The 22,430-nt window shown below is 57.8% G+C and overlaps 3 protein-coding genes across 8 annotated transcripts; 2 read left to right on the top strand and 1 right to left on the bottom strand.

Annotated features, from left to right (window-relative positions):
• Positions 1-10,072, top strand: LOC104367462 (aldehyde dehydrogenase family 3 member A2-like). Of its 6 annotated transcripts, XM_042791614.1 has the most exons (12): positions 1-190; positions 324-492; positions 1,347-1,520; positions 1,913-2,144; positions 2,243-2,328; positions 4,165-4,373; positions 4,548-4,665; positions 4,802-4,943; positions 5,020-5,186; positions 5,690-5,789; positions 6,696-6,931; positions 8,365-10,072. In XM_042791614.1, the coding sequence occupies exons 3-12, from the start codon at positions 1,359-1,361 to the stop codon at positions 8,377-8,379; spliced, it is 1,467 nt and encodes a 488-aa protein (XP_042647548.1). In that variant the 5' UTR covers positions 1-190; positions 324-492; positions 1,347-1,358; the 3' UTR covers positions 8,380-10,072. The 6 variants fall into 6 exon arrangements, with proteins under 6 accessions (XP_042647548.1, XP_042647551.1, XP_042647552.1 ...); XM_042791617.1 differs by lacking the exon at positions 324-492; XM_042791618.1 differs by lacking the exons at positions 1-190; positions 324-492 and adding an exon at positions 827-849.
• LOC104367463 (aldehyde dehydrogenase family 3 member A2-like) lies at positions 1,260-15,441 on the top strand. The gene is made up of 11 exons (XM_042791620.1): positions 1,260-1,318; positions 11,082-11,283; positions 11,676-11,907; positions 12,006-12,097; positions 12,180-12,388; positions 12,563-12,680; positions 12,817-12,958; positions 13,035-13,201; positions 13,832-13,931; positions 14,682-14,932; positions 15,270-15,441. Exons 2-11 carry the CDS (start codon positions 11,122-11,124, stop codon positions 15,333-15,335), a joined length of 1,539 nt encoding a protein of 512 aa, XP_042647554.1. The 5' UTR covers positions 1,260-1,318; positions 11,082-11,121; the 3' UTR covers positions 15,336-15,441.
• A 283-nt stretch (positions 15,442-15,724) lies between these two features.
• LOC104367729 (multidrug and toxin extrusion protein 1) lies at positions 15,725-22,430 on the bottom strand. Its single transcript, XM_033004685.2, has 18 exons — positions 22,320-22,430; positions 21,809-22,044; positions 21,619-21,720; positions 21,362-21,430; positions 20,945-21,093; positions 20,785-20,827; positions 20,611-20,655; positions 20,125-20,222; positions 19,830-19,927; positions 19,187-19,300; positions 19,007-19,074; positions 18,637-18,745; positions 18,394-18,469; positions 18,246-18,315; positions 17,779-17,911; positions 17,328-17,422; positions 16,705-16,852; positions 15,725-16,295 (listed from the first exon to the last, which is right to left on the bottom strand). Exons 2-18 carry the CDS (start codon positions 21,977-21,979, stop codon positions 16,075-16,077), a joined length of 1,809 nt encoding a protein of 602 aa, XP_032860576.2. The 5' UTR covers positions 21,980-22,044; positions 22,320-22,430; the 3' UTR covers positions 15,725-16,074.

Here is a 22,430-nt window from a genome sequence, read left to right as displayed (position 1 = left end):
CACCTGCATTTTCAGTGTTTGCTGGCCCATTTTCCTTGACCGATTTGTCTCTCTCCCACCCACCCACGCAGGAGGTTGCTGGCAGGGCACCGTGATCCCCTTCACCAGCACCTGGGCTCGGAAACGCTGCCCAAAGCTGAGGCGCTCGGCGAGTTCGTGCAGCGTTCGCTCTGCAGGGAAAAACCAAAAGGTAAAGCTGCCCTGTGCCACTCACGGTCCTTAGATAAGGAACCCCGAGGGGGGACTTTGCCCCCCCACCCCCTCCCCTCCACCACCCAAAAAAGCTTCTCACGCAACGCGCTTCCCTGCCCCGCATCTGTCAGCATTTCACAATCTGCTGGGTCCCAGTCCGTGCCAGTCCCAGCCCCAGCTCGGCGGAGCTCCCGGCGGGGTTGGCAGCCTTCCCCGGCAGCCGGCATTCCTGCGACGCAGCCGGCAGAAGCGGAGGCGCTGGGAGGAGGGAAGGAGCCAGCCCTGACGGTGGGAAGGGAGGTACTGCTGCCGGGGGTGCTCGGTTCACCTTCTTCGCCGGGCTCCGGCCTTTTTGCTCTTCCTATAACTCACGCTTTCTGCCCAACTCCCCGATCGCTGGCGCTCGCTTCAGCTCACGCCCGCAGCTAAGGGACGCGGCTCCCCTTCCCGCCCGCCGCTGCTTCCGCCAGCAACGATACGGCGGCAACGGCCCAGCCCGGCGGCGGGAAGGGCTCAGCCGCTTCCATCCGCCGCCGCGGGGCCGCTCGGTTCGCTCCTCCTCCTACTCATCTTCCTCCTGCTCCGGGTTCGGGCGCCGCCATAGCGCCCCAGCCGCGCCCATTCTGCGCCCGTCCGGGGGGGTGAGGGGAGGGTGCGGTGGGTATGCGGTAACCCCCGCGGCCTCTCCCACTCCACCGCGGGGGGGGGGGCTGTCATGTGAGCGGAAGGCGGAAGCGGCTGCGGGGAGCGGGGCCGGGGGTTTCGCCTGAGCCCGGTTGGGTCCCGGGGGGGGGGGGGGGGGGGGGTCTCTGGGGTCCCTCGGAGGGGCCGCCGCCCCCCGGAACCCTGCGCTCGCCGTGGCGGGGCTGGGCGCCGGAACGCGGGGAAAGGCCGCCTGGCCTGAGGGGCCGAGGCCCGGCGGGACGCCCTTGCGGGTGCGCGCTCCCCGTGCTCCTTTACAAACTTTTCTAAATCACAAACTGCAGCAAATTAATGAAGAGCAGGGGCTGACGGATACCAGCCCTCCAGCTGGGGAGGTGGGCTTGCAGCTAGTGGTTGAGAGTTGTGCCCGGCGCCTGCGGGGAAAAATCAGTTTCCATCTGTAGGAAAGAGGCCCCATAGTGATCTGGGGGGTTGCTGCTCTCTCCTTGCAGCGCTGAGCAGCCATGGAGAGGATGCAGCAGGTCGTGGGGCAGGCGAGAGCTGCCTTCAACTCGGGCCGGTGCCGCTCGCTGGAGTTCAGGATGCAGCAGCTGAAGGCCCTGGAGCGGATGGTGCAGGAGAAGGAGAAGGAGATCCTGGCAGCCATCAAGGCAGATCTGCACAAGGTGTGGGCCGGGGGGTTTCTCCATTCTGCACAGACCGTGGTCAGCCCGGAAGGAAAGCAACAATCCCGAGGGCTGGCTTTGTTGTGCCAGATGAGTTGTGCTGACGTCCCCCATGGTCCTGGCTCTCGCTGTGGCCTGCCAAGGTCTGCTGCCACCGTTTCTAAGATGGAGCTAGGCTGAGGCAGGACTGCGAAGGCAGGTTCTTGGCTGTCAGGCTTTGACTTCTGCCCAGCACTGAGCCCCACGCACGCAGACTGACAGCCTTCTGTCAGGGATCCTTTGGGGCAGCGTCACCAGTGTCAGACACTTTGAACCAGCAGAATTTACCTTGTTTCCTTGGGCAGGAGGTGGGTGCCTTGGCCGTCCCCTCCCCAAGCTCCCTGTCGTTGCAGTGTGGGCCCAACGCGTACAGCCACGAGATCCTGGGCGTGCTGGGGGAGCTGGCCCTGGCCATGGACAAGCTGCCGTCCTGGGCAGCCCCTCAGCCCGTGAAGAAGAACCTGCTGACGATGCGGGACGAGGCGTACATCTGCCCCGAGCCGCTGGGGGTGGTGCTGATCATCGGGGCCTGGAACTACCCCTTTGTCCTGGTGATGCAGCCTCTGGTCGGGGCCATCGCGGCAGGTGGGGACCCACCACAGCCCCTGTCCTTCGTGGGGCCGTGGGGCGGGTGTGGGAGAGGAACGCGAGGGCTCAGCGGCCGTGCTGCGTTTGTCTTGCAGGCAACGCCGTGGTGGTGAAGCCGTCGGAGATCAGCGCGAACACGGCTCAGCTAGTGGCTGATCTCCTCCCCCAGTATCTTGATCGGGTGAGTGTGGCCCCACACCTGATATGATTGTCTTGAGAAAAGAGCTGTCATGCTTTCGGAGGGCTCCTGCAGGTTAGGGTCAAGTCGGGTGCCCACTCTCTCCCAAGGAGCGTAAGCAGGAGGTACAGGAAGGGCTGAATAACTCTTTACAGTACAAAGGCACATTGGCGTATTCTTCTTGCGTTTGTGTGACCTAATGTGTCTATATAATGTTGCTGCAGTGTGACAGCCCTTTTGACATTCATGACTGTGTAAAGAGATGTGTATATACTTCCCACTGCAATAACAGCTTTTTTGGACGCTGTGCTGGGGATGCCACTGTGTAAGCACAAGTTTGCGTTGGATGCTGGCGTCATTTACTCAGTGGCACTATGCCCCAGGTTTTCATGTCATAGATTCATAGAATGGTTTGGGTTGGCAGGGACCCTAAAGATCACTCAGTCCCACCCCCTGCCCCGGGCAGGGACACATTCCACCAGCCCAGGGTGCTCCCAGCCCCGTCCAACCTGGCCTTGAACCCTTCCAGGGAGGGGGCAGCCGCAGCTGCTCTGGGCACCCTGGGCCAGCGCCTCACCCCCTGCACAGGGAAGAGTTTCTTCCTTGTATCTAATCTAAATCTACCCTCTCTCAGTTTAGACCTGTTATCTCCTGTCCTATCACTATACTCCTTGATCAAGAAGGAGTCCCTCCCCACCTCTCCTGTCCCCCCCCTTTAAGCCCTGGGAGGCCGCTCGAAGGTCTCCCCAGAGCCTTCTCTTCTCCAGGCTGAACCCCCCCAACTCTCTCAGCCCGGCCTCCCAGGGGAGCTGCTCCAGCCCCCCAAGCATCTTTGTGGCCTCCTCTGGCCCCGCTTGAGCAGCTCCCTGTCCTTCTGCTGTTGGGGGCCCCCGAGCTGGCCCCAGCACTGCAGGGGGGTCTCCCCAGAGCGGAGCAGAGGGGGAGAATCCCGTCCCTGGCCCTGCTGCCCCCCCTGCTCTGGCTGCAGCCCAGGACATGGGTGGCTTTCTGGGCTGTGAGCGCACGTTTCTGCCTCACAGACACTTTTCCATCCACCAACACCCCCAAGTCCTCCGCAGGGCTGCTCTCAATCCACTCCTTGCTCAGCCTGGATCTGTGCTTGGGATTGCCCTGACCCCTGTGCAGGACCTTGCACTTGGCCTTTTTGAACTTTATGAGGTCTGTCCGGGCCCACCTCTCCAGCCTGTTCAGGTCCCTCTGGATGGCATCCCTTCCCTCCAGCGTGTCACCACAGCACACAGCTTGGTGTCATCAGCAAACTTTCTGAGGGTGCACTTAATCCCACTGTCCCTGTCACCAACAAAGGTGTTAAACAATGTCAGTCCCAACATTGACCCCTGAGGAACACCACTTGTCACTGATGAACTACATTCACAGGGGGACATGTTGTTTCTCCTCTCCTTCTCTGGCAGTTCTGACATCCATTCTGCGTTGTCACTGAGATAGGCTGTTGCTCTGCCAGCATGGCTCCCTGTGCACTTTCCTCTGGGGAAACTCTGGGGAGTTAGTGCTTTCTCTAGGCAGGGGGTGAGAGCTAAGGAAGGAGAACAGTCCTCAGGAGAGCCAGGGTTCATGTGTGCCCTAGGTCTTAATGTGCGGGAGTAGGTCTGCAGCCTGACTCAGCCCTGGTCTCAACCTCCATTTCTTTTAGTTCATGCAGCACAAAGTGGCAAGTGAAACTTCATCTTGGGGGAAGGAGCAGGGCTTGTCTCTGTTATCACGATCTTTTGTCAGCTCTTAACGTAGCTCACAAGCAAGTCTGCCCCATGCAGAGCTGCTGCCTTGATATACATGCCTTAAACCTTGTTTGCCCTGCAGGAGCTGTACCCCGTGGTCACTGGAGGAGTGCCGGAGACAACGGCGCTGCTGACCCAGCGGTTCGATCACATCCTCTACACCGGCAACTCCACAGTGGGCAAAATCGTGATGGCGGCGGCCGCCAAGCACCTGACGCCCGTCACCCTGGAGCTGGGCGGGAAGAGCCCCTGCTACATCGACAAGGACTGTGACCTGGCCGTCGCCTGCAGGTCTTGAAGCCCTTGGCAGGGTCTCAGCAGTGGGGCAGGGACCGCGTGGGACAGGTGGACATCTCTGGGCCCCTGTCCCCAGGGCGCGGGTGTCGCTGGGGCGCTGTCGGCTGGGCTGTGGGGTCTGGAAGGGCCTGAGCATGGAGAACCCATCTATCTGCCTTTCCCCCGCAGGCGGATAACGTGGGGGAAGTACATGAACTGTGGGCAAACCTGCATCGCCCCCGATTACATCCTCTGCGACCCGTCCATCCAGAGCGAGGTGGTGGAGAACATCAAGGCGACTCTGCAGGTGAGCGTGGAGTTCCTCGTGCCGGGGGAGTTGTCCCCGTTAGAGCCCAGGTCTGAGTTTCTGGAGCTGCAGCCCTGGAGCTGTGGCTGTTGTGACGGTCCGCTGAGCACTTTGGTTCTGCTGTGCCCTGTGGCAGGAGTTCTACGGGGAAGACGTGAAGTCGTCTCCCGATTATGAAAGGATCGTCAACAAACATCACTTCAAGAGGATCCTGGGGCTGTTGGAAGGGCAGAAGATCGCTCATGGAGGAGAGGCTGACGAGGCCTCCTGCTTCATAGGTGCTTCTGGCTGCTGCTGGGGTGAGGAGGTGGAGGGTGGGATCTTGTGTCTGGCTCACGCTGTCTCTTGCTTCAGCCCCCACTATCCTCACCGACGTTTCTCCGGAGTCAAAGGTGATGGAGGAGGAAATCTTTGGACCGGTCCTCCCCATTCTGACCGTGAAGAGCGTAGACGAAGCCATTGAGTTCATCAACCGTCGGGAGAAGCCCCTTGCCCTCTATGTCTTCTCCAACAACAAGAAGGTGGGTGTGGGCTGTGCTCACCCACAGAGACGTGTCTGCGCCGTTCAGTGCTGAACGTGGAGGGTCCCAGGCACGGCTCCCCACTGGGTCCGTGTCGGCTCCTCTTTGCACGTGAATCGCAGCGTTTGGCTCCCAGGGGCCACGAGTGTCCCCAGAGCTGCTGGAGCCTCCCAGGCTCCTGCTGAAGTGCTTTGCATTTGCATGGCTTTGTAAAATAGAATACAAAAAGCTGAATTTCGTCTTTGATGAGATGAAGTATTTAATGATTAATTTAGTTCTGTTTAATGTATTGCTAGGGAGGCAAGTTCCCAGGTTTCCATCTTTCCCATCCCTCCTGTGAACTTTCCCAGTTTCCCGGAGTTAACACTGCTTGCCTGAGTTGTCAGCCAGAGAAAGTGAACACGATGGCCTGCTGGCTTGTAGCTCCCCTCGCAGTCCTGCTCAGTTACATGGACTGGTCTCTTCTGGGCCTTTGTAATGTTTTGTTTTATTTCTTTTGCCAGTTAATCAAAAGAGTCATCTCGGAAACTTCCAGTGGGGGTTTTACTGGAAACGATGTCATCATGCATTTCTTCCTCTCAACTTTACCCTTTGGTGGTGTCGGTAAGTTACTGGAGCTCCTTAAGTGTAGTGACCTGCTGCACGGTGTGACCCAGGGAACAGCAGCTGTTGGTTTGTGTCCAGGTGCCCCTGCTCCTCTTACAGCTGAAGGGTCTCCGTATAGCAGATCTCAGTAATAATAATAATAATAATAATAAATTCTGGGAGTACATTAGGACAGGGGCCAAAAGGGAAAAACCTTTGGTCGTGTTTTGGGGAAGATGGAAGCATTTAGTGCAGACTGATGCAAAATGTGTGTTAAAAACATTAGCTGTGATCGGAGTGATTAGCAGTAATTGCAGGAGGAAGGGTAGGACTTCGGCTTGGAGAGAACTGGCACAGGTGATGGAGCAGCCTGCGGGAGCTTTGCAGAAGAGGGTTTGGGTGTTACAGTGCTTAGAAGGTGACAGTGAACAGTTCTGCTGCTATGGACAGCACACACTGTGCTGGAATTGAAAAACAGAGGTGTACTCTGCAAAGCTCCTCGGGAAAGCCTTCTCACCGGTCGGATCTCGGAGCCTCTCATGGTGCTCTGAGGGGGACCTAAATCCAGGGAAGAGCTGGAGATGGCTTGGAGGCATGGTGAATGGTGCACAGAGGAACACAATGCAATACTGGAGAGTGTGTAGTGAAAACAGGGTGGGGATGAAGAGGGATGGAGTACAGATGAACATCCTGGAGACTGAGAATTGCTGCGGAGAGGACGGATTGGTTGTCCTCTCTGCAGGAATAGAGAGGAGAAGTTTTGTTAAACCGCAGCGAGGCAGATGCAGGGCAGGTCACATGCAGTGTGGCTGGCAAGCACCTGCAACTTCCCTGTGCTGCTTCTTGCCCTGCTGGTGGCCTCAGATGGCCAAAGGCTGGACTGGCTGAGCCTGTGGTGTGACCTGCCTGGGTTGTGTCCCTCAGGTAACAGCGGGATGGGCGCCTACCACGGCAAGCACAGCTTTGAGACCTTCTCCCACCGCCGCGCCTGCTTGATCAAGGACCTGAAGATGGAGGGTACGAACAAACTCCGGTACCCACCTGGCAGCCAGAAGAAGGTGGATTGGGCCAAGTTCTTCCTCTTGAAGCGGTTTAACAAGACTCGAATGGGACTGGTCATCTTGGCCCTGCTGGGGATTGTGACAGCGGTGGTGATAAAGGTGAACTTTAGCTCTTTGCCATCTACGTGAGTGCATGTGCAATTCATCTGATCTTCTGCAAGTTGTTCATTCTTTGCCACCGTAGCCCTTACTTAGCACCTGGCCTGTTTTTTCTGTCATGAGACTTACAATATCTGGGCCCTCCTGAAGTTAGGAAGATCTGCTTCTCACTCGTGCAAGTGGTATCTAGAATAGAAAAGCCCTTAGAGAGATCTCCTGGGCTGCTGTACTGTTTGTTGCTCTGCCTTGGTAGGTGATGCCCGTGAGAAGCTCCCTCCAGAGGCAGAGGTTGGTACGTGTTGGATGGGTTAGGAGTGATTTCAATTCCAGGGCTTTCTTCAGCAGCGTTGTGAGCTGCTCTTCAGGCTGCAGTTTTGTGCCATGGCACCCTTGGAAAGGGAGGCTGTGTCCCAAAGCCTGGGGCTATGACGAGCTCTTGTTCCTCGCCCAGTTGCAGCCCCCATCTGACCTTAGCTCAGTTATTTCCATTTCCTCCCCTGTTTCCCACTGGGTAGTGCGGAAGGGTGGGATGTCCTCACCTCTCTGCAGGAGGCAGAAGCCTGCTGGTGCTGACTGGAGGACTCAAGATGCCTCCTGAGGTGGAAGGGTAAGATTTGAAACTCCAAGAGTGATCGCTGGTGTTTCTCCGTGGCTGGCAGATGAGGCACTATGTGCGCCTGAGCTCCTGCTCCTTGCAAGGCTCAACCGTGCATCCTGAGTGTGTAGTGACCTTAAGGGAGCAGCCACTGAGGGGACAGGAGGTGGCAGGGTGGATCAGGACTCTGTTGTCACTGCTGCGAGGAGATGAGCAGGAGCCCAACAAGCAGGGGGAATAACCCACCAGCATGTCTGAGCCCAGGAGGAAGGGTAAGAGCTAACAAGTGGCTCAGGCCTTGAAGCACCAGCCAGGGAGGTGACCCAGCCTAGGTGAATGCCTTCTCAGCGACGGGGGGAAGCTCATGGCATCTTGAAATCATTTGGGTTTTCTCAGAATCACCAGTCTCTGCTGAAGAGGAAAGCCCTCTTGATTGTGCTGGCTGTTCAGAGGCTGGGCTGGCTCAGTGTGTGGTAAGGAGGAGCAGGTTTCAGAGCACTGCTGTGGCTGTCACAGTGAGGTAGGAGCCTTTTTCTTCTCCTGTGTGTAGACCTGGTTTGAGATCAGGCAAAGCCTCATTAGAGTAGGGAATGTGGGGCATGCAGAAGGTTCCCTGTGGAGCGGGAGCGTGATGCTTTCCCTGGCAGTGCCCAGGGCTCGTGCAGCAGCCAAGATAGCCAGCAGTCAGTGCATGCTGAGGGGCAGGAGGCAGGCGAGCCAGACCCTGGGGACATCACCCTGAGCGAAGGGGCTTTGCTTCAGGCTGTTCTAGAAAGGGAGTTGGTTTTGTTTCAGCTGATCCTTCACAGGACGTTGGTGTTGTGTTTTGCTCTCGCAGGTGGCTTACTACTGAAGAGAGGAGAAGGCGCCGTATGGAAGTCACGCTCTGAGTGCTCGCTTTGCGTCTGTTTCCTTAAGCTGAGAAGTCATTTTTTTTCTTTTGTACTGGGTTATTTCAGTGAGCTGTCGAGCACACAGAGTAGCCTTAGAGAGGCATTAACCAAGAGAAGGCTCAGACTCCTGCTTACTAAAAAGCCACGCTGAAACAGAGGGACCAGTGGGTACAAGCTCTCAAAAGGAGGACTGCAGAGCAAGAAATACCAGTCCCTACCTCCACCCCGTGCCACGCAGAGCACCACTTCCAGGGACGCACACCCTGTGTCTTGCACCAAACCGCTTACCTTCCTTTAGTGACAAACAGGAGCTGAAGTTTCAGCTGTGATGGGGTTGACAGTGTTTTCCCTGCAGTTTTCAGGATGGTCTGTCTTCTGTTGTGCTCCAAACAGCCACACTCTTGGTGACAAGTCGGAGGCAGGCTGTGCTGGCTGATGCGTTTTATCAATAGTGTCGGTTATGAATAAATCTAGTGAGGTTCCCCTTGCTGTTTAATTGAGGTGAAATATTTATGGATCTCTGTGAACCAGAGCTGTCAGGGGGTGCAGGGTGATGCCCTTTCTGGGGCTCTGGGCTTCACCGTTGGCCCGTAACAATTATTTGGCAGTTAGAAAATTACAAAGAGGATACACACACTGCCTGTATTTTGCTGATAAGGGTGTTTTATGCTCATACAAAAGAACTTTAAGGCCTGTTTAGAGAAGTGGGAATCACAAAGTGCCCTGTTGTGGGTCAGCCCAGGTGGGCATCTGAGCTCCACACAGCCGCTCGCTCCCTCCCCGAGTGGGTCAGGGAAGAGAATTGGAAGGGTAAAAGTAAGAAAACTTGAAGGTTGAGATAAAAATAGTTTAATAGGTAAGGCGATAGCTGGGCATGCAAGCAAACAAAGAACCCATCCGTCACTTCCCCTCAGCCGGCCATCCCCAGGAAAGCAGGGCTTTGTCACACGTAACGGTGACTTGGGAAGACGGACGCCGTAACTCCCAGTGCCCGCCCCTGCCTTCCTCTTCTTTCCCTCTCAGCTTTTATTGCTGAGCACAATGTCATATGGTCTGGAATATCCCTTTGGTCAGTTGGGGTCAGCTCTCCCAGCAGTGTCCCCTCCCCGCTTCTTGCTGACCCCTTCCTGCGTGCTGCAGGGTGGTGTGAGAAACAGAGACACCCTGATGCTGCACAAGCACAGTTCAGCAACAGCTAAACCGTGGTGTGGTAGCAACACTGGTTTGGTCACAAACCCAAAACACAGCACCATCCTATGATAAAGAGACTTAGCGACTAAGATGAAAATTAACTCCATCCCAGCCAAAACCAGTAGAAACCTGTTCCTGGTCAGATTCCTCCAAGACTGTGTACTCCTCTGTGTTTGAGCTTTTGGGTCTGCTGTAGTCTTGCACTGGGAGATCATGTGGGGCTTGTTGTAGCTTGGGGAGAGGATGCTGGAGAAGTTTAAGGTAAAAGGATGTTAGAAATGTTAATGTTTCAATAAGGAAAATTTTAAAATTATTATTCAATGCAATTAATATAGAGTAGAAAATTATACTTACTGTGCAATAGGTGGGATTTCTTCACGTGTGGTGAAAATCCATGTGCTAAGCCTTTTTAATGATCTATTTTGCAAGTACTAAATAAACACTGAGAATTTAAATAATAAACCGAGCACGGTAAGTCCCTCCAGTCTCCCGGGGAATCCTGCCCAGCTGCCAGCTCTGGCCGTGGCTTGGCCGAACGTCACCCGCATGTTGCCGAGGTGCCTCTGCCCCAGCGCAGGTCCGCAGTGCGATGCCCTCCCGCTCGTGGGGAAGGATCCCCCGAGCTCGTGCAGGGGAGCGCGGGCAGGCTGCCGAAGAGGCGCGTGGGGCGAGGCGGTGCTGGGAGCTGTGGAGGAACTAGAGTGTTTCTCCTGTGCAAATCCACCCCCTGATTGCCCCCCACCTGCAGGCACATCCTGCCTGGGGTTTGTTCGGATCGGGTCGGTAGCGTGGGCTGCGTTCCTTGGCTGCTGCAGCGTGCGAACGCTCTTCCCCGGCCTCGTGCGCCCAACGTGGGCAGAGCCACGTGGTCTCTCACAGTCCCACACGGGTGCTGAGTCACTGCTGTGGCTGAACACGGTGATCCAAGGCTTGTGTATTCAAAACCAAAGATGTGACTGGGCAAAAGGCATCTTGTATCTAGTGAGAGCCCTGGGCTGGGGCCAGCTCTCCTCTCCTGGGAGCAGAGATCGCTGGACTTGCGCCTGCTCACACTCGCTGCAGGAGACTGGTGGAGAGAGAATCTTCTCTGACGGTAACTTTCTTCTTTTCCTTCATTTTTTAATGAGTTGTCTGCTTTCTTGGTCATCTCCATGTTTCAGCTCCTCGGGAGCATTCCTGTGAGTACAAGGTGGGGTGGCTGGTGGGTTTAAGGGTATCCACAAACTGGGAGAAAGCACCCACAGAACGAGAGCTATCAGCCAAACCCAGAGATGCTGGGCTGCCCTGAGAGGTGCCTGTCGTTGGTGGACCCTGCGCAGGTAGGACAGAGCGCCTTGACCAGTCACCAAAGGAGCAGGAGGTCACCCAGGGAGAAGGACATCTCCCAGCCTTGCGCCAGGCGGGACGTTTCTTGGTGGCCCCATGTTGAGTGTTCCCAGGTCTGAGCAGCCCTTGATGGCCCCATAGTGATCTGGGGGGTTGCTGCTCTCTCCTTGCAGCGCTGAGCAGCCATGGAGAGGATGCAGCAGGTCGTGGGGCAGGCGAGAGCTGCCTTCAACTCGGGCCGGTGCCGCTCGTTGGAGTTCAGGATGCAGCAGCTGAAGGCCCTGGAGCGGATGGTGCAGGAGAAGGAGAAGGAGATCCTGGCAGCCATCAAGGCAGATCTGCACAAGGTGTGGGCCGGGGGGTTTCTCCATTCTGCACAGACCGTGGTCAGCCCGGAAGGAAAGCAACAATCCCGAGGGCTGGCTTTGTTGTGCCAGATGAGTTGTGCTGACGTCCCCCATGGTCCTGGCTCTCGCTGTGGCCTGCCAAGGTCTGCTGCCACCGTTTCTAAGATGGAGCTAGGCTGAGGCAGGACTGCGAAGGCAGGTTCTTGGCTGTCAGGCTTTGACTTCTGCCCAGCACTGAGCCCCACGCACGCAGACTGACAGCCTTCTGTCAGGGATCCTTTGGGGCAGCGTCACCATTGTCAGACACTTTGAACCAGCAGAATTTACCTTGTTTCCTTGGGCAGGAGGTGGGTGCCTTGGCCGTCCCCTCCCCAAGCTCCCTGTCGTTGCAGTGTGGGCCCAACGCGTACAGCCACGAGATCCTGGGCGTGCTGGGGGAGCTGGCCCTGGCCATGGACAAGCTGCCGTCCTGGGCAGCCCCTCAGCCCGTGAAGAAGAACCTGCTGACGATGCGGGACGAGGCGTACATCTGCCCCGAGCCGCTGGGGGTGGTGCTGATCATCGGGGCCTGGAACTACCCCTTTGTCCTGGTGATGCAGCCTCTGGTCGGGGCCATCGCGGCAGGTGGGGACCCACCACAGCCCCTGTCCTTCGTGGGGCCGTGGGGCGGGTGTGGGAGAGGAACGCGAGGGCTCAGCGGCCGTGCTGCGTTTGTCTTGCAGGCAACGCCGTGGTGGTGAAGCCATCGGAGATCAGCGCGAACATGGCTCAGCTAGTGGCTGATCTCCTCCCCCAGTACCTTGACCGCATGAGTGTGGCCCCATGTCAGTCCCTGGGTTTCTCTCTGCCAGAGTGACGCGCTGGGTTGGGGTGACCCCGATGCTTGTGTCCCGCAGGAGCTGTACCCCGTGGTCACTGGAGGAGTGCCGGAGACAACGGCGCTGCTGACCCAGCGGTTCGATCACATCCTCTACACCGGCAACTCCACAGTCGGCAAAATCGTGATGGCGGTGGCCGCCAAGCACCTGACGCCCGTCACCCTGGAGCTGGGCGGGAAGAGCCCCTGCTACATCGACAAGGACTGTGACCTGGCCGTCGCCTGCAGGTCTTGAAGCCCTTGGCAGGGTCTCAGCAGTGGGGCAGGGACCGCGTGGGACAGGTGGACATCTCTGGGCCCCTGTCTGCAGGGCGCGGGTGTCGCTGGGGCGCTGTTGGCCGGGCTGTGGGGTCTGGAAGGGCCTGAGCATGGAGAACCCATCTATCTGCCTTTCCCCCGCAGGCGGATAACGTGGGGGAAGTACATGAACTGTGGGCAAACCTGCATCGCCCCCGATTACATCCTCTGCGACCCGTCCATCCAGAGCGAGGTGGTGGAGAACATCAAGGCGACTCTGCAGGTGAGCGTGGAGTTCCTCGTGCCGGGGGAGTTGTCCCCGTTAGAGCCCAGGTCTGAGCTTCTGGAGCTGCAGCCCTGGAGCTGTGGCTGTTGTGACAGTCCGCTGAGCACTTTGGTTCTGCTGTGCCCCGTGGCAGGAGTTCTACGGGGAAGACGTGAAGTCGTCTCCCGATTATGAAAGGATCGTCAACAAACATCACTTCAAGAGGATCCTGGGCCTGTTGGAAGGGCAGAAGATCGCTCATGGAGGAGAGGCTGACGAGGCCTCCTGCTTCATAGGTGCTTCTGGCTGCTGCTGGGGTGAGGAGGTGGAGGGTGGGATCTTGTGTCTGGCTCACGCTGTCTCTTGCTTCAGCCCCCACTATCCTCACCGACGTTTCTCCGGAGTCAAAGGTGATGGAGGAGGAAATCTTTGGACCGGTCCTCCCCATTCTGACCGTGAAGAGCGTAGACGAAGCCATTGAGTTCATCAACCGTCGGGAGAAGCCCCTTGCCCTCTATGTCTTCTCCAACAACAAGAAGGTGGGTGTGGGCTGTGCTCACCCACAGAGACGTGTCTGCGCCGTTCAGTGCTGAACGTGGAGGGTCCCAGGCACGGCTCCCCACCGGGTCCGTGTCGGCTCCTCTTTGCACGTGAATCACAGCGTTTGGCTCCCAGGGGCCACGAGTGTCCCCAGAGCTGCTGGAGCCTCCCAGGCTCCTGCTGAAGGCCTCTAGGTTTGCACAGGTCCCTGTGCTCCTCAGCTGGCCAACCCATGCTGATGGATGCTCATTCCTTGAGTGTCTCCTGCCCTTGCTCCAGGCTCTGTTGTGCCAGATCAGGAATTTAGGTCTGGGCTTTGCAATGACACAACAGTCCCGGGCGGTTCAGGTGGGAGGGCAGAGGAGCACCCCAAGCTCCAGCCAATGCATGGCCACCTCTGACCTGTCCTGCTGAGATGGAACCTTTTCATTTCATGGCTGTTCCAGCTAGGCAGGTCTTGTACTTAACTAATATAAACCTGTCTTATCTGAAGGAATAGGGCACATCCTGTCCCCCACCACAAAGCAGGACATTAGCATTATCTTGACACCCGCCTTCTCTGGTAAATGCCATGGTGCTGGTGGCCCATCTTGATTTCCCTCCATTCTGTGATCTCTCATCCTGGGTAGGTGATCAGATGGGTGATATCGGAGCCCTCCAGTGGCGGTGTGACAGCGAGCGATGTCATCATGCACTCTGTGGTTCCGGGTCCGCCCTTCGGCGGCGTGGGTAGGTCCCTGCTCCAACCCATACGCCTGGTTTCAGTTTTGCAGCAGCAGCCTCTGACCCAGGTGCTGTCATGGCCCTTTGGCAATTCAGGAACTTTCAGCTGCATTTTCCCAATTAATGTTATTTTCACTGGTGGGTTCTTTTGTAAAAAGGCTTGTTAGTGGTTGGAGCAATGCTGCTGCTAGTGGGAGAGGAAAATCCTCTGACACATCTGTCCGCAGCTCTAGTTCTTCTGTGTCAGGGCGTGGGATGAAGTTGTCTGTGGCCAAGCACCTGGCTGAGTGTCTGTGTTCACTGTGATGCTCATGGCTTTGTGGCAGAGACAGCCTGGCTGTGGGTAGATGGCTGAAGTCTTGGGTCTTTCTGATGGCAGGTTGCTGAATGTCCTTCTTATGTCCCACTGCTTGAAATAATACACCCTGTTCCACCTGTCCCCGACCCCAGTGTAAATTTTGTGGAAGAAGCAGGACTGGCCCTGGGGAGGAGAGGACTGGTGCCGTTAACATTCAAGGGTGGGTGCACACAACCAGACTGAGCACCAGTTCAAGGCAGTGAGCATGTCCTCGCTTATTTCTGGGTAGTTATTAAAGCTGCTCTTTGCATCTCTGCTCTTGGTGAGTAGAGCAGCTGCTCCAAGTGTGAGAAGCACCATGACCAAGCTTTCCCTGTGTCCTGGGGGCTGCCAAACAGAATTTGAGAAATGTAACTGTCACTGTTCACAGTGTGACCTGCCTGGGTTGTGTCCCTCAGGTAACAGCGGGATGGGCGCCTACCACGGCAAGCACAGCTTTGAGACCTTCTCCCACCGCCGCGCCTGCTTGATCAAGGACCTGAAGATGGAGGGCACGAACAAACTCCGGTACCCACCTGGCAGCCAGAAGAAGGTGGATTGGGCCAAGTTCTTCCTCTTGAAGCGGTTTAACAAGACTCAAATGGGACTGGTCGTCTTGGCCCTGCTGGGGAGCGTGGCAGCGGTGGTGGCAAAGGTTGTGCCTTCAGCAGTGAGTGGCAGCAGATGGAAGGAGGCAGCATCTGCCCTGATTTGCAAACAGGAGCTCATCTAAAAGCTCTTGGGAATGGGGGCATAGTTTGTCACTAGGGTATTAGAACAAAGGCAGTTTTTGCTGAGCATATTACCTACATAACACCTTGCACGATCCCCGTAGAAAGCTCTCATACCAGCAATAAGCCTAACAAAATGTGGATCTTGCTGTTGCGGACAGTTCAGGCTGGTTGTCCCCAGCTGCCTGCCCAGAGCAGATGGAAAGAGCTTCTAAGAACTTGCAACATCCCATCCTTGAAAGGACTCACAGCTGAACGGGTGATGTCTCATTACAGGGGAAATCACATTCAGCCATCCAAGGTGTAAAAAGGCTACTTGTGGTGACAGCAAAGGCCTTCTGAGCTGTGGCCACACTGCCCCAAGGACTCGAGGAGCACTGGGGACTGTCGCACCACTGCAGCTGGGGCTGTGTGCCAACAGGGGCATGGCTGTGATCGGAGCCCCAGGTCGGGGGAAATCCTGGGCCAGAGTGGCTGAGCAGCCAGCCATCTCACCAGTAATTTAAATTTCCCTTTTTTATTGGTTTGCTGGTAGTCTTTTACCTCCAAATTTGTAACTGGAAGCTGACCCTGCACCTTGCCGAATAAAACCTTTGTTTTACTGTGAAGACCACATGGTGCAGAGCAAGACCCACAGGCCCTGGGCTGCAGCCTCCAGCACTGGATGTTCCCCTGCCCCAGCCCGAGCCCTGCCCTCAGCCTCCACTCAAAGGAGCCAGCCCGAGCCCAGCTGGGTTTATTCTTTATTTGGCATTTGTCACGGAGCAGCGGTGTGAGCCGGGCTGTGCTCAGCTCTGGTCGGCAGGTGATAGCCGGCAGCGTGGGCTGGAGGGGGTTACCCACACTCTTGGTGTGCGTCGGGCAGCCCAGAGCAGCGTTTTGGGTGTTGGAGCAGTCGCAGGGCCCGTTTGCGAGCGGTGGCTGAGCAGATGCTGCCGAAATGCTGACGGGGGGCCTTTGGCTCCCACGGGACAGGCGTGTGCGGGATTCTCTTGCTGGCCGGTCTGTGCTTTGTACGTCCATCCGTCAGGAAGGGCTTTTGCCCCCAAAGCAAAGTCCCCACAGTCCCTGTCAGTGCGAGTCAGTGTTTGCTGGTTGTCAGCTTTACGACAATGCCGAGCACAAGTACCGCGACGGCTGCGGCCACCGCCAGCCCGCGCCGGATGATCAGCTCCTTGGTGACCGTGGCAGTGGCCGGAGGGGACGTGACAGACGTGGCTTCCTGGGCCTCCAGCTGGTAGGTCGGTCCCTCCATCCTGGTGATGCCCGTGAGCACGACACCGTTCTGCGTGTCCACTCCGGCTGCAGGGAGAGCGGGGCAGCGCCGCTGAGGACTTTCGCAGGGGCTGGAGGGGTTTCTTGGGAGGGTTTTGTCTGAGGTCTGAAAGCAGGTTATGAGCAGCCCAGAGCGTGGAGATCTCCAGCCCTCGACAGAGCTGTGGTGGGACCTGGTGTCTGCAAGGTGAGAACTGCCCAGGGTGCCCCATCCCTTTAGGTCCTCCTGCCAGCCTCTGTCACCCTCCTGAGCCCACCTGTGTAATTACTGTTTTCGCAGTAACTGAGGGCATCACCAGTACTACGCTGCACCCCCCATTGCATGGGCTTGTTTCCTCGTTTATGTGAATCCTCAGGGACCCTTCCTGGACCCAAACCCACCCCCTCACTCAGTGCCCAGCTCCCCCATCCCACCATGCCCAGTTCCTGGCCATACCTACACACCCCCGCACCGCCATGGCGGGGGGGTAAGCATGGCGTGGTGGGGCTGGCCCCACACCGGAGGGAAGTGCCTTGCAGGAGGATTCAGGGCCCGGGTTCGGCTCCTCTGGCGGTGGCTGGGTCACTCCTGCGCGGCGCTGAGCCTGGGAGGGGGAAACACGGTGAGTTTAACCAGCAGCACGTGGTGCGGGAGATCACCACGGTGCAAAGCCAACGTGTTGCCTCTTGTGGGGGTTCGTCTGTCTGGAAGTGGCACTGTGTAGCTGCAAGATCCCCAAAATGAGAGACGCTGGCTGTTGGAAACCCTGGAGCTGTTGGGGCGCAAGGGTGATGCTCAGGGCTGCAGGGTTGAGGTGGCCTCGGTCACCCTGTCTGCTTTTGTGCTTCATGTCCCCAACCAAGGGTGGCACAAGGTGCAGAGGGAAACCTTGAGGCCGGGAGCTGAGTACAGGGATGTGGTTGTGGTCATGGGAGCACTGGGTTTTGGTGGGGGCACTGGAGGACAGCTCTGGCCTGTGAGATTAAGCCTGTGATGCTGTCTCATCCCACTGTGATCCCAGCCGAGGCACTGAGGACCTTCCCACTGGCCGGGTGCGATGCTGTGGGCGCACGGGTTACCTCCTCGGCCGCCTTCCTCCAGTCCATGCGGGAGATGTAGGCGATGAAGCACGTGCAGAGGATGGAGACGCAGACCAGCATGCTGAGCCACAGGCCTGCAGAGGGCATGCCGGCGTCAGCGCGCTGCCACGGCCGGAGCAAACCCAACCCAGATGGCACCCCGGGACAGCCAGCCAAGAAAGGGGATGCCACCGAGGTCAGCAGGGACACGGGGATGGGCTGAGCTGTGGGTGGCTGGTGCAGGGCTGCCCAGCAGAACTGGCAGCAGTTGCTTTTTCCCAGTACAATTAAAAGCTCTCAGTAGTTGCAGGGGCTGTCCCAGTCCCCCGCAGTATGCCTAGTACTCAGCCAGCTAGGAGGGTCACCGTGAGCCATCAGCAGAGCTGGGGGTGCTGCATCTACCCGCGGGGGATCTGGGGGCACGCAGAGCTGCGTGCCCGGAGGTCGGTACCTATGACGCCGATCTTGACCACGAAGAGCAGCACGGCTCCCAGGGGCAGGCCCACACCGTAGTAGCTCAGAGCGTTGAGGATGGCGCCGAATTTCTGCTTGCCTATGCCTCTGAGCACCCCGCTGCAGGCGCCCTGCCGGGGAGAGGGAGAGGGGCTGGGGCTGGGGCCGGGGCTGGGAGCACTGCCTTGGCCAAATTCGAGGCTCGGCTGGTGAACCAGCCTGGTGATGAACCAGCTCCCTGCCTCTGCCTGGTTATTTCTGTGTCCCTGCCTGGTCCTGCGGGTCATCATCTTTTTACATACTGTTTCTGAAGGAGTGGTCCCAGAAGCTCAGCAGGATCCCAGTGTGTGTGTGCCGGTGCTCACATGCAGCCCCTCCTGAGGGACCCTTGACTGCCTGACCCGTGGTGCTGCTGCTCAGCACTGAGGTCCCCTAATGAAAACAGCAGCAGCCCCAGGGACTTACACACATGGCTTCAAACAAGTGGAAGACAATGTAGACAGGCATGACCCAGGCCACCAAGTCAACAATCTCCCTGGGGGCAGAGAAGAGCCAACGATCACTTTTGGGAACTGACCTCCACACACCCAGGCCAGGAGCTGGGGGCACTCACTTGTCACGGGTGAAGATGTATCCCAGCATGTCCTTCGCGCTGGCTAAAATGGCCCCCACAGCTATGCAAAAGCCCCCTGAAAACCAGAGCAAAGCGCTGAGCCCAGCCCGGCTGTGACGGGGAGCTCAGGAGCAGCCGAAGAGAGAGAGCACGGGGAGAAGAGGGGACACGGGTGTGCGCCATGGGACTGCGAATTCTCCCCGCTCCCGCTGTGCCTGGAGCTGCAGCAAAGGTTTCCCTGACCTGTGCAGAGCAGGCTGGTGGAGGAGGATCTCTTGGCCGTCTCGACGTCGCCGGCACCCAGTGCGTTCCCCACCTGCACGCTGGCAGCCGTGGCGAGCCCCAGAGGGATCTGTAACCACAGGGCTGAGGCTCACGTGTGCATCCAGGTAATGGGGCCGTGGTAGTGACAGCAGAATAACCACCCAGCAGAGAGGGGGATGGAGTTCAGGATTTAGTTTAAAACATCTCCGTAGGAGGGATAGGCAGGAGCAGGGAGAAGCTTAAGTGCAAGGGGGTAAGACAGATTTGCTGGAGCTGAATTTCTCTGGGTGTCTGTGCTGGGACTGTCCCTAGGGAGCCCTGGTCTGAAATAATAACCCCCAGCCCTTACCATGAAAGCGACAACGGACACCTCATAGATGATGGACTGGGCCGAGAGCTCTATGACACTCAGCAGGCCTGGGGGAAAAGAGGGGGGTTAGTGCTGGGTGTGGGTGCCCAGGGGAGAGCCGCGCTCGGCGACTGCTGCAGACATGGCTCTGGGTCATGCCGTGTCCACCTCTCCACTGACCTATCAAGAAGCTCCCAATTTCATAGGTCCACCACTCGATGCACATCATGAGCATGCTGGGGACAGCCAGGGAGGTGAAGCTGTCCCACTCCAGCAGGCACTCGCTGGACCAACCTGTGGAGAGGAGAAATGTCACTTGATGGATGATCAGACTGGCCCCGTGTTACATCCTCCAGAGCACACGAGGCAGCTGGAGGTGCTGCTCCTTTTTGCAGAGCCACCAGGACGATGCTCCTCAGCTCCATAGGACCTCCAGCAGCAAAGCAGGCACGTATGCACTCTGCTGATGCCATCCTGTGGGCCACGGAGCGGTGCAACCCTCAGCTCATCCCTCCCGGAGCAGAGTATCCAAGGACAACCTCATGTTTACGTCTGTGCTCATCTGGTTTTGGGGCTGAACGCTACACAGGTTCGGTAGAAAGTTTCATTTCTCCAGAATTAATGTTTACTGCCCAGCGCAGTGCTCTGCCAACGCTCGCGCATGACATGCTACCACCGAAGCAGCACCACGTTCCTGGGAACGTACCAGGCTGCAGTTAATATTTCACCATCAAGACTAACAGAATTCGCTGCATAGAAATGGTGGGAGAGTCATGAACCCTTGTGTAAAGTGGGAATGGGAGAGCTGGGGACATGCCCTTACCTCCCCAGGTCTTCACATGGAGCTTCTTGCCTATAATATACAGGAACAAGAAAACGGTTTGTGAATACTGAGCAACAGTGTTGGCCCAGGCAGAGCCCCTGCAAAGGAAATGAGAAAGGTCATTGCCATCCTGCTGATGCCTCCCCGGCCTCGGGGTGCCAGAGCGTAACGTCCTCCTGTGCCCCCGCAAGTGCCGGATGTTCGGCCGCGCCTGAGGATGCTGACGTCCCTGAGAAGTCCCTTGCCGTTTCCCGGTGTCGTGTTTTCCCCTCGGTGGGATGCGGGTGCTACTCACGTGATGCCCAAGTGGAGCACGTAGAGGAAGACACAGTTTGCGATCACGTTGACGACGTTGCCAACGATCCCGCTCAGCACCAGCGGCCACATGATCATCTGCGAGGAGGAGGAGACGGGGGCTGTAATGCCTTCACAAAAGCTTCGGGAGAGAGACGTGAAGGTCCCCGCCAGCCCCGCACTCAGCAGCTTTCCCAGCCAAAAAATAAAACTTCTGATGATGTCGCCTGCTTGGAAAATGAGCATGTTGGAGGTAAATCCCTGATGTGGGGAAGTATGAAGGGACATCCATCAGGCAGAAGGATACAACTGGCTGGTGGGTGGGGTGATCTCCAGGGTCAGAGCTGCTCCAGGACACCCAGGCAGTGGTGGGGACAAATGCCACCTCGCCGCTGGGAAGGGTGAGCATGAAAACCCTGGGTGAGGGGTTGAAAGGAGCCCTGAGCCAGGGCTGACCCTCCGCAGGTGCGAGGGCTGCAGGACCCACCTGGTTCTGCAGGTATCTTGTCTCCAGGTTATACAGGAAAACCGCCTGGAAAGGAAATTGGTGGATGAGACGAGGCCAACACTGAGCAGGGGCTGTGCTGCCACGGTGGAAAATAAGAGCAGGTCGGCCGGTCCCTGTGTGTGGCTAGCATCCAGGGTGCCCACAGGGACTCACCGGGAGAGCAGGGACAAACGCCATCACGTAACGTTGGGTTAACCTGGGGGGACATGAGAGGCATGGTTAGCGAGGGGCCATGCCTCATCCCCCCTCCTCACAGCCCCTCCGTGCCGGGGAGGGAAGAGGCAGCGGTGTTTGGGCCACGGGACCACCCGACCTGGAGACCTCGGGGTCCTGGCGGATGAGGAGCAGGAGCTGCTCGATGTTGATGAGGATGGCGCAGCAAGGGAAGCAGCAGAGCAGGAGGATGAGTGTGGCACGCTGCAGGATCACCCCCACGCGCAGCAGGTTCTTGCTGCCGTAGGTCTGCAAGGCGGGAGGGCGGCTGTGAGCTCTGCTGTGCTGGCAGCACCCTGCTGCTGGGGAGACGGGGACCCCACGGAGCATGGAGCAGCCCAGGGAAGGATTTGGTAGCTCAAGGGGAGCACAGAGCTCCCTGTTATGGGATTGCTGCTCAGGGATAAGCTTCCCTAGCTTGTAGATGCAGCCGAGGCTCCAGGCAGTGCCTGGGCAGCAGCAGACGATGCTGGAAAACCCCATGTCTCCAGGACAAGTGCCAGCATCTCCTACCCACCTGTGATATCAAGGTGTCACATGCCGAAGACAGACCATAACCTACAGAGATGGCAGTAACGTTTATAACCTGGAAACAGGAGTTAAAAAAAGCAAAGAGCGAATGTGAGCATTTAAGACTTTTAGGTAGGGAGAGGGGCTAAAAAGAAAAGCGGGAGTCTGAAATCTCCTCTATCTGCCTCCATTCCCATATCCCTTCTCACTGTCAGCGGGTGGGAGCTGGTGCCCGGCGCTGGGGCAGCCCCCGGGAATGCTTACAGCGATGGCCAGCGTGACAGAGGCCAGCTCGACCTTGCCCAGGTGGCCACAGAATATGGAGCTGACGAGGTGGATCAGGAAGATCAGCAGCTGGATCAGGATCTAAGTGCAGGGAATAGGTGAAGGTCAGAAATGGAGCTGAGCAGGGGTGGCTGTGCTGGGGCGAGCGCTCGCCTCCCGGGGTCCTTACCAGTGGCCCCGCCAGCACCAGCAGCTTCTTCGCGTCCTCCCAGAAGTTGTCCGGGACCAGGCGCCGAAGCCAGCGGCGTTTCTTTCCGCAGCTGCCGGGTGTGAGATCGTGCTGGCCAGCGGCCATCGCCTCGCTGAAGCCGTTCTCCTCGGGGAGGTTCGCCTGCTTCATGCTGCCGCTCTGCCAGGGGAGTGAAACAACCACCCTCTCTTCCTCCGCGCTCTGTTAAAACCACCCTGCCAGGGTGAGCAATGTGTAACCACGGTGGGGTGAACTTCAGCCGGGGTTGGGCGAGCAGACCGCACGCTCCCCACTGCCGGCAGCTGGGTTGGCGAGGGGAAGTGCAGGCAGCGGGTCAGGGCAGAGCACGGAGCTGGGGAGCCCAGTGAGGGTCCTGTGCACCCCCAGCAGCGCCAAGGAGCCTGGCTGTGCAGTGAAAGGGCACTTGCTGCTTGCCCGGAGCCAGCATAGGGGTTAAGCCTTCCCAAATCGCTTCCACGAGCCCTCGTACCTCTCTCCTGCTTTGCTGCGGCTGCTCCGGCTGGTGGGCTGGAGGGTTGTCCTCCTCTTCCAGCAGCAACAGAGGATTCATGGGTCCGTGTGCGGTCTCCCGTGAGCTGGT

Source organism: Tyto alba, unplaced genomic scaffold (genome assembly GCF_018691265.1).
Source record: "Tyto alba isolate M040663 unplaced genomic scaffold, T.alba_DEE_v4.0 Super-Scaffold_19, whole genome shotgun sequence".
NCBI lineage: Eukaryota > Metazoa > Chordata > Aves > Strigiformes > Tytonidae > Tyto > Tyto alba.
The sequence above is the reverse complement of the archived record's forward strand: the minus strand, read 5'-3'. Positions and strand labels throughout refer to the sequence as shown.